At 40.7% G+C, this 10,888-nt stretch overlaps 1 protein-coding gene across 5 annotated transcripts in view; it reads left to right on the top strand.

Moving 5' to 3' along the window:
• The window catches only part of LOC107709150 (E3 SUMO-protein ligase RanBP2-like), a 35,362-nt gene that overhangs the window by 419 nt on the left and 24,055 nt on the right, over positions 1-10,888 (top strand). For 2 of the 5 annotated variants that reach the window (XM_016513562.1, XM_016513563.1), the window contains exons 2-8: positions 95-218; positions 1,528-1,689; positions 1,801-1,938; positions 2,047-2,178; positions 6,777-6,971; positions 7,051-7,134; positions 10,049-10,187. In XM_016513562.1, coding sequence (XP_016369048.1) covers positions 95-218; positions 1,528-1,689; positions 1,801-1,938; positions 2,047-2,178; positions 6,777-6,971; positions 7,051-7,134; positions 10,049-10,187 — 974 coding nt within the window. Of the gene's footprint in view, positions 1-14; positions 21-94; positions 219-1,527; positions 1,690-1,800; positions 1,939-2,046; positions 2,179-6,776; positions 6,972-7,050; positions 7,135-10,048; positions 10,188-10,888 lie in introns of those variants that run through there. The other 3 variants (XM_016513566.1, XM_016513564.1, XM_016513565.1) reach the window with 3 other exon arrangements.

Raw genomic sequence — 10,888 nt, 5'->3', positions numbered from 1 at the left:
CTGAGTCGCAAGAGAGCGCAGTGAGTGTCTCCTCGTGTGTGTGTGTGTGTGACGTCATGTGTTCCTGACTGCAGTGTGTGTGTGTGTGTCTCAGGCCCGGGACGTCTGCTAAACTGCGTCTGCTCGTTCAGCACGGTCTGGGCACGCTGCGCGCCGGAGAGAAACACGGCCTGCAGCCGGCGCTGCTCATACACTGGGCCAAACATCTGACTGACGCGGTACGTCCTGACCACCTGCACCCTCATCACCTGATGTCATACACTTCATTTCTTACATCCATCGCAGCTCATGCAGTCTGCTGACGGAATCAGCTGGACAAATCTTCATTGCTTTCACACGTTTTTGTCACAAAATGATTCATCTTTTTTGACTTCATTAGTTTTGGCCACATTTTAGAGTCCTGGTAACCGTTTCTCTTTCTTTAAAAAGTCTTTATTTGCCCTCCACAAATTAAGTTTGCTGCACTCCTTTATCAGTAGTTTTGTCTTGCTTTCCAATACAAATATCTAAACATCCTTAACTCAAGATACACTTACTGGAGATGTAAAGTGAAGTCTTGAGAAATTGAACAGAACTGAGTTGATTAAAACAAGAACTAGGGCTGCACGATAAATCGAATGTGACAGTCATGCGCATCTCGTCAGTAAAGCCGGTTCTGTGATTAGTAGTAAATCTCCATCACGTGCTTTCAGATGGAGCGGCATTTACTACACAGAGCCGTAGGCTTTACTGACGAGATGCGCATGACTATCACATGCGATTTATCGTGCAGCCCTTATAAGAACAAATATCTGTCAATGGGCAATGAGAACATGTTTTGCCTTTGAATTAAGTTGATTTTTATAATCATAAACTCACTTCATTTTGAACAAATTTTTCGGAAAACTAGACTTTTCTTTTAAAGGTGCATAGTGCACCTAAGTAAGTTAACATTAAAACACAGTAAATAAACTCATCAAATTACAGTGCAAGGCTCGTCGTGTGTCCTCAACGCGTGAGCATCGAGTCTGAGTAGGAGGAAGCATGAGAAACGGCTCTCTCCATTATTTTGAATTTGAACTGCAGTACCCTTTTCAACCACTAGCTGTTAGATCGTTACATGCTGCACCTTTAATGTTATTTTCTTTCATCATGATTTAATAGACTTTTTTTTTAGACATTTGCACTGGAAAACAAGACAAATACAGAGGATTTTTTTATTTTTATTTTGCTGCTGTGATCAGATGCAATTTAATTTCCATATTCTAGTGTTTGGGAGCAGAGCTATTTAAACCTTAAGCTTTTTTTTTCAAAATTAATTAAAATTAATGAAGATTGCTGGAAGTATTTTTGCACTTTAATGCACTTTTCATAGCTCTCATTGTGTTTCTCTATAGATTTACATTTAGCAAACATATTGATGTATTGTGTTTCCTTTAGTTTATTCCTTTCATTTCCTTTACTTGGTCTTAAGAAGAAGTGTTAAATGTGCCTTCATCAGAGCCGCAGAAGGCCAGCAGTAAGAGTGTGTGTGTGTGTGTTTGTCAGACTGAGCGGGTGAACTCTTACTACGATCAGAAGGAGTATGCTAGCCGCAGTGTGCACTACTGGAGGGCTGTGCTCCCCCTGCTGGAGAAGGTCCGACACAAACGCAGCATCCCTGAACCCCTGCAGCCCATGTTCATGCACTTTCAGAGCAGAGACATACAGGTATCTCCGTTACTTCAGTGCTTTGGCTGCTGGGATGATGTGCGTGGCTTCCTGCTGCAGTCTCTTTGTTTTCTGTTACTGTGTCGTCTCTAATGGTCTTTTGGACGTTAGCCCTCTCAGGTGCGAGTGTATGAGGAAGATGCAGTCATAAGCTTCGCCACACTCCTTGACATCGAGGGCAACACAGAGGAGGCCATCGTGAAGCTGGAGCAGCTCAACAGCATCTCGTCTAACTGGCATCTGGCGAAGGTAATGGCACAGTCACACTGACTCCGCTTCAGCTCATCAGCAGCTCCGTCTGAAAGAGCTAGCGCTGCGTCTGACAGCTTTTGACGTGACTCATGTGTTGATCGGCAGATCTTTCAGAGGCTGTCGGAGGAGGCAGGGAACGGGCTTGAGGAAACTCAGGGCAAGTGCACCAGCTTCCTCCTGAAGTTCAGGAAATACTTGGCCAAGATTTATCAGGCCAATGCAGAGGATTTGGAGAAGGTATGTGAAACACACCACTGACTCCCTCGTATGGTCTCAGTGCTGCTCTCTTTATTTGCACAAGTGACCATTGCAGGAAATGGTCCAGATTTTAGTGCTGATTGTATTAAACCTGTCAGAGTCTTAAAAATAGTTTTTTAGATTTATAGATTTATTTTTAAGAATTTAAGGCTCAAAAGATTCTTTCCAGAAGCACTGTATTCCTCCTGTTCACTCTGATTCAACAACTAGTGCTGCATACGGTCCAGATTATGCTTAAGTTACAGGTTTGAATCATTATGATGAATCCTTCATTGAATCCATCAGAGCAGATGCTGATCGTCTGAACTCTCTGATTGAGCTGCATGTTTTATGTCCTTCAGCAGTGTCCGTCTGAGTGTAGTTAAGAACATGTTCTGTGTGGCTTAACCCTGCTGTTGCATGGTTTTACCTGCACTTGAACACACAGAGAATCATCCTGAGGGAATGTCCTCAGGACCTGAGGAACAGGTGGACACCCATGTGTTCATGGCGAGTAATCATAATCACCAAAAATAATCTAGTATACTATGCTGGGCTGTCCAAACGCAAAACCACAAACCATATGGAGAGGAGGATTGAGAATCGGAGGAAATGCTCATGATGTTAAACGAGAAGGAGAAAACCTCGCTGTGTGCATTGAGAAGAAGTCTTTTGTAATTGATCTACTACTTAGGAAATTGTCGTGAGGACAGTCATTTTTTTCCACTAGTGTTTGTAATCACATTTCCATGATGTATATACAGATGTGGCCATTGAGAATGCGCGTTCAGAGGGAGAGGATCACGTGTGACCACAGGGAATGCTCTAGCACAGGAAAGACATGACCAGTAGGGGGCAGTCATGCAACATACTGTACTGAAGTGGTTGTTATTATTGCTATACTAAAATGCTGGACTGAGCCTGTGCCATTTTTGGGGGGTATTTTTTTGGTGATTTTAATGGTCATTTTAAAAGCTGGAAACCTGTTAAAACATGTTCATTTAGTTCAGATAATTTTGCATGAACTCAGAGAAGATGAAAAAAATCACTTTAAACTTGTGCATTTTTGTCACACTTAGCAAGAGTTTCCTTGTTCAGCTCAGACTGTAATTGATTGTTAATGCATCGTTATAGCCTATAACCATTAAAAAAGATGTTTTATTTTATTATTTTTGCAGATGAAAAAGCATAAACAAACATAAAGCTGCTGTAGGGCTATATGGATTCTTTTATTTCTTATATTTTTAGGATAATGTAAGCGTTATTTTACTGTTATGTAATAAAATGGTATAAAACTTAATAAAATGTAAAATATTGGTATAAAACCACATCCGTTTCTGAATGGAGAAAATAAAACTATAGAAATAAAAAGGAATATATAGGTCTATACACTAAATATTGAATTTTAATCATTTACGATTACCAAAACAAAAGAAAAATAGCTTAAAGCTGTTTTAATTACAAAATTTAAGCAACTGATTTCAAACCCCTTTGCAGTGCGAGTAAATCTTTCCTTGTGCAGTTTTCATCACGCATGCACAAGTTTGCTTTCCGTTCTGCTGTCATTGTTTGAACGTCTAAAACCTTTGTTTGTACCAGTTGAACAAACTGTAACAGTCTCCCTGAGAAACTACCTAGTGAGGCAAGCTACAAGATAAATTTGAGGGAAGGACCCACCGACCAAACTTGCATTAGAATTTCACAATTCAAGAATAAACCTCAAATCACAAACAGATATGCTTTATCTTTTCTTTTCTTTAGGGTTTGAGAAACAACACAAGTATATATATTTACATGGGGAAAAAAAAAACAGCAGGAAATTGGAATTACAAATATATAACGTCCAAAAACTCACATGAATGCAATATTGTCACTGTTGTTCGGCAATGAAGTTGGAAAAGAAAAACCTTAGCTGTCCATTGTCCATGTTTGTCCATAGAAAAATCCCAATGATATGTAGCTTAGAGTTGTACCATTCGTTGAGATGAAGACTAGTTGAAGAAATGTCCATGGAGTGATGTGATGCAGTGAATCAGGAAATCCAAGTCCAAACACCACAACGATGAAATCAGGCCTCGATACCACTGACCTCCGATTGTAGAACTCTCATGTTCCAGTTATACCATTAGCATCGACCTCCAACAATGAAGGAATGAAGACAGATGCTATACAAAAAAAAGTCCTTCTACAAACAAGACATATAAACTAGCATTAGCACGCCACTTGCACACCAAAACAGCAGCCGTAAGACAAGAAAAGAAAATACAGCTTACCCATACAGGGCTTGAATTTTAGCGCGGGATTGCGGGGATTGAGCATAATTCTACTGATTCCCGGAGTTTCTGCACTTGTAACGCGGGAAATTCCCGCAAATATTTCAATGTGAAAGACGCTCGCGACATGACGGAATGTATCATTTGCACGTGCTTTTGAGTCTTACAATTTTAAACATTCAAGTGCTCAATTCAGTACTTGTGCGCTCTGTGACTGTGAGACCCTTTCTGTGAGCCTCCTCACACCCAAAGCGCGCGCACATAGAGACGCATCTGAAAGTGCGCGCCTTATTACACGTAAACGGCCAAATACATACAAAAATGTTAAAGTGCCCGTCTTGATGAGTATTCATGTAAACAGTCGATTTATACTAAACATTGTCGGTATATAGGCTATTAAGTTAATGTAAACAGTTGAGAAACAAAACTAAAAATCCCCCCCATAAGGGCCACCTAAAGGGGGAATTCCCCCCCATTTTCCAAAACGAAATTCAGGCCCTGCCATAACATAACCACATAACCAACATAAAATTAACCAGACAACAACAGAACACTTACATGATTGAGCTTGAAACCGAGGTTTCTCAGTCTGGACATTTACATTTATTGTCTTTTTTTAGTTAAAATAAATTCAATTCAGAGTTTGAAAGTTGTTTTTTTTAAGTATCTTCTTCACAATATAAATATGAATCAACAACATTATAACTTGTAAAACACAAATACACTGGGTGACTAAACATTTAGGTTGGATGATTGTAGTTTAAAAATATGTCTATAAAGAAATACCCTAACTCCCCCCTCAAATAAAAAAAATCCCCCCCATAAGGTGACCGAAGTCGATGGGGTAATTGTAGAAGAACCTAGCTGGATGGTGAAATCATGCTGTAGAGTTGGAGTGGCAGGGAAGACAAGAAGCTCAGTCTTTGCCAGGTTGAGCTGTAGGTGATATTCTTTCATCCATGCCGAGTTGTCGCCCAGCCAGCCCGAGATCCGTGCAGCTACCGTTGGATTATCTGGTTGAAATGAGAGATAGAGCTGTGTGTCATCAGCATAGCAATGGTAGGAGAAGCCATGTGCCTGTATGATGGGTCCCAGTGATGTGGTGTATATGGAGAAGAGGAGGGGTCCAAGAACTGAACCCTGGGGAACCCCAGTGACCAGTTGATGTGCTTTGGATACCTCCCCTCCCCAAGCCACCCTGAAAGACCTACCAGTGAGATAGGATTCAAACCAGCGAAGTGGAATCCCTGTTATGCCCAGTGATGAGAGGGTGGACAGGAGGATCTGATGGTTCACAGTGTCAAAAGCGGCAGATAGATAGGCAGATGGACTCAGAGCAGTTTGGGTGAACCATGGAAGAAAAACCATGCTTTCCCTTCACCAAACAATACTGACGACTTCTCCCCCTTACCTGGCTATATACAAGAGAGAATGCTACCTAGAGCCCCCTAGTGAATGGTAGTGGCATTACACCAAAGAAACACAGTGACCAAACTCTGGGTGGTTACAAAACTATTGCATCAGGTCTTTCATTCTTGCGCCTAGCTATACCATCCACTGGAATACAGCTCCACTGGAATTCAAAACTCTTCAACTTGCAAGAAAACAATATCAGCAGAACAAACTGCAAATTAGTCTGCAAACAAAAAAAATCAAAGATTTACTCGCACTGCACATTGTTTTAAAATCAATTTATTTTTGTAATAAGTTTTAAGACTTTTTATTGGCAATCTTTTTTTTTTTAATTAGGGTTATTGGGTGTTTATCTGCCGATGTTGTTCCTTGCGCCACCTGGTGTATATTGTGTGAAGCACAACAATGTTTTAAAAAATCTGAAAAAGCGCCTGCAGGGAGCTCTGTGATCATGCTCGACTATTTGCGTGCTGGCGCAAGAAAAAATTTGCATTTTTAATGGCCACATCTGTAATGGTGATTTTTATTGTAATCAGTCAGAGTTATAATAATATTGTGACATAAATATTTGCTTATGGTGCACCGCTGGCATGTCTGTATGTGTTTTTTGTGAAGTTACCTGTATCCCATCCACTGGAATACAGCTCCACTGGAATTCAAAACTCTTCAACTTGCAAGAAAACAATATCAGCAGAACAAACTGCAAATTAGTCTGCAAACAAAAAAAATCAAAGATTTACTCGCACTGCACATTGTTTTAAAATCAATTTATTTTTGTAATAAGTTTTAAGACTTTTTATTGGCAATCTTTTTTTAGTTATAATAATTATTATAATAAGTTATAATAATATTGTGACATAAATATTTGCTTATGGTGCACCGCTGGCATGTCTGTATGTGTTTTTTGTGAAGTTACCTGTATCTATGGAGGAGGTGATGGATTTGTTGAATGAAGTCAACCAGCAGCTTGAAGATGTTGGTGAGGTGGATGAAGATCAGGTGGACTATCCTGTGACATCCAGCCCCAGTCAGCCCGCTGAAGGCCATGTTAAATTCTCCACTCCGTCCCCATCCAAGAGTGTCACGTCACCGTCCAAAAGATCTGTGGTACGTTAGGTTCTGCTGTTTCTGCTCAAACTCTGCGTGCCGTTTACTGTTGCTGATTGTCTCTGTCTCCCTCCTGCAGTTCTCCCCCAAAACGCCTCCTCACTGGGTGGAGGACCAGAAGTCACTGCTGCAGATGTTATGCCAGCAGGTCGAGGCCTTGAAGGTCAGTCAGACACCAACAGCCTGCAGAAGAATCAATCAGTTTCTTTGCTTTCGCTTTTCCACAGTGTGAATTTACCTTCTGGGCATTATTTTTGTTTTATTTATGATTTTATTATGGAAGCTTATTCTTTTTTTTTTATATATAACTTTTGACATTTTAATTGAGTGAGCACATAGAGACAAACAGTTTGAGCAGAGAATTAGGAGAGTGCTGTAGTCTAGTTCAGAGCCAGACTGAAGGACGTTTGCATGCCACTGGAGAGCATACACTAACACACACGAGGTTCAGCTGAGATTGAGAGTCAACAGAGATATCTGTTTTACTGATCCATTGACACACAAATGAAATGACACGCTTCATTTCAGCGTGCGCGCACTCTTGCCAGAACTCCCATTATTATTGAAGCTAATACTCAGCCTCTTGTTCACCTCATGACTTTGTGCAGAAGCGCACTGAACACTGCTTTGAACGGTTGATGAACTTAAAACGCCTCTGATTGCCTGATGCATTCTTGTGCTCAACAGACATATAATTGGCTACAGCGCTCAATAGGGGCTTTCGCACCGCGTAGTTCTAGGAACTAGCCAGCAGGGTGGTTCCTAGAGAACCAATTTCTCCCTCGGGCCATTTTTGAATTCGCACTGGCAGCAGGAACTCTGAAGCAGCCAACAGCGAAGTCTTTATGCGCGGCATTTACAAACGTCAACAAACGGTGAATGGAGGACGCCATGATCGGAGCTGTTCTTGTTGTGTGTTTTGGGTTTCGTGATAACTGAGATTGAATGTAATGGCGCTTTTCCACTGCATGGTACGGCACGGTACGGTTCGGTACGGTTCACTTTTGGGGGGTTTTCCACTGGGTACAGTACCTGGTACTTTTTTTAGTACCACCTCGGTTGAGGTTCCAAGTGAACCGCACCGTTACCTATGGGGCGACGTGGTATGAGAAAGTTTTTCAGGAGTCGCAGCAATAGAGGCGGCGCAACTATAACGACATGTGAATAATCCCGCCCACTCTAAAGCGGTACTAAACTGCAGTGGAAACGCAAACTGAGCCGAACCGAGCCGTACTGAGCCGTGCCGAGTCGTACCACGCAGTGGAAAAGCGCCAAAAATACACAATTTACGCGACTGAAAGAGCAAAAAGCTGGGCTAACAGGTAAATGCCGTTATCGCTGTTTTCCATGTTCATGGAGTAAGTATTTTTACAAAATGCCGGGTAGCCGGTGTTTCGTATGCGTTTGGCCAATCAGCGTACACTTACATCACTGGTAGTTCCTACAGAACTGTTGTAGACCCTACTCTGAAGTAGGAGCTAATTTAGTTCCTCCAAACGGAGTACCTAGAAACTAAAACCGTTCCTAGTTCCTGCGGTGCGAACACGACAAAAAGCGGGTACTTCCGCCAATAGTTCTAGGAACTATGAAAAAAAATGTGAAAAGCCCCTAATGCTGCAAAAACACATTGTAAATAGAAACCTTTGCACTCATAAATACATGGAGGAGTGTTCAAAAGCAGTCGGCTGTCAGCGGGAGCCAAACTGAGTCTGTATTACCAATGCTACAGAAACTGGTATCAGCACATTTTTGTAATTTCAGAATCACCTTAATGCCGGCTACATTTGACAACTCTAGCTAAAGCTCTAAAAAGCATAGTTACTTTTCTGTCTGTTTTTAATGTCTTCTGTTGAATAATCCATGTTTTTATCACTTTTTAAAGGATTAGTTCACTTCTAGAATAAAAATGTACTGATCAATTTCTCACCTCCATGTCACCACCCATGTTAAAAGCAGTCATTGCAGCATGAAATAATCGGTCATTTTCTAAAAAAAATTAAAAAAATGTATATTCTTTTTAAGCAAAGTAACTGATAAAGCCTGTAAACACACACTGCACGTCACAACAAATTAGTCACACTGAACAAAGGAAAAATAAAACCTTGCTTTGTTTGGTAATCATTTTCACCAAACATTCTCTGTCGGCGTGAAAAGGGTTTTTACTCTTAAAATTAGGTCCAAACCCTGAAACCTGCGTATTACTAGTAGTAGCATGTTGGAGTTTTTCACAGAGAGAATTTAATGTAGTATGATTTAAAGGAACACTCCACTATTTTTGAAAATTGGCTCATTTTCCAACTCCCCTAGAGTTAAACAGTTGAGTTTTACCGTTTTCTAATCCATTCAGCCGATCTCCGGGTCTGGCGGTAGCACTTTTAGCTGTAGCTTAGCATAGATCATTGAATCTGATTAGACCGTTAGCATCTCACTCAAAAATGACAAAAGAGTTTCTATATTTTTCCTATTTAAAACTTGACTCTTCTGTAGTTACATCGTGTACTAACACCGACTGAAAATGAAAAGTTGTGATTTTCTAGGCCGATATGGCTAGGAACTATACTCTCATTCCGGCGTAATAATCAAGGACCTTTGCTGCCGTACCATGGGTGCAGCAGGCGCAATGATATTACGCAGCGCTTGAAAATAGGCTTATTGGAAGTTACCTAGCTGGGGACTATTTTCTAGAAAATCGCAACTTTTCATTTTCCGTCGGTGGAGTTGGAAAGTGAGCCTATTTTCAAAAATACTGGAGTGTTCCTTTAACCAGCTTTCAACTTCAAGCAAAGGGGATCATAAGGGTAAATTCTCATACAGTGAAGCTATATTAGCCTAGTACATTATTGAATATTGAATGAAATGGTCTTGTCTGCAATGCTCTGGCATCTAGCACAGCTTCCAGTCCCAGCTGAAGGTCTTTATCTCTCCTGTGCCCCTCTCGCTCTTGCTCTACTCTCCTAATAAATGCATACAAGGCAAAAATATTACTTAAATAAGCTATAATAAATGCCCTGTAGTACCAGCTGAAAACAAGTGTTTGGAAATTCATTTTTGATATTTTTTAATTTTGTCTCACGCAGAATGAGGTTCATGACCTGCGTCATAACTCTTCAGATGCCGCAGCATCCTCATATAGGATGTATCGAGACAACTATGCTGCAGAAGGACTTCAGGAAACGTTTCCTGCGGCGCAGACATTCCACGGTGTTCCTCTCACTGGTCAGTTCAATGGCTTACCCAAATCAGCAGTCTTTGATTGAAATGTGAAATTGTACGTGTATACTAGTGGTTCTCAAAGTGTGCCAGCCAACCCCCCCCCCAGCGAGTCTTGTTCACTTTCAACATTTGAATATACACACAATCTCTAGGGGTGTCCCCGACTAAGGATTTTCATAGTCGAATCAGAATTTTTGAATCTTGACGATATTCGACTGATAGTCGAATCATATGTTTTGGGGGTGGAGCAAAATACATTACCAAGAGTCAAGTCAGACATTCGACAGTCATAAATACATTAACACATAAGGAAAATGTGTAACGGACGCCTCGCAGATACAAACGGGGTAAATAATGTTTTATGTTTTGATTAAAAGATAGTTAACATTAAATGTCAGCGAAACCCTAAGAATTCACAAAATTTTTTACAATAGTGCTCTCATTATAACGTTATGTATATGACAGTAGTTATTAATGTTCTGCATTTCTGTTTTGAGCTGCGCGCGCTGAAGATGACCAGTAGAATGAAGCATTTAGCAGGTTTTTAATCAATGGGATTTAACTAATCATTTGTCTCATATAGAATACGCTTCGTTATTTATACAACATAAAGTTAATATTATGACTTATAGGCTATCTGCACAAAATGCCCCAAAAGCACGAACGTGTCTGTGCGGCTCTGAATGAACTCCTTTTGTGGACGT

Source organism: Sinocyclocheilus rhinocerous, unplaced genomic scaffold (genome assembly GCF_001515625.1).
Source record: "Sinocyclocheilus rhinocerous isolate Xijiao unplaced genomic scaffold, SAMN03320098_v1.1 scaffold476, whole genome shotgun sequence".
Taxonomy (NCBI): domain Eukaryota; kingdom Metazoa; phylum Chordata; class Actinopteri; order Cypriniformes; family Cyprinidae; genus Sinocyclocheilus; species Sinocyclocheilus rhinocerous.
The sequence above is the reverse complement of the archived record's forward strand: the minus strand, read 5'-3'. Positions and strand labels throughout refer to the sequence as shown.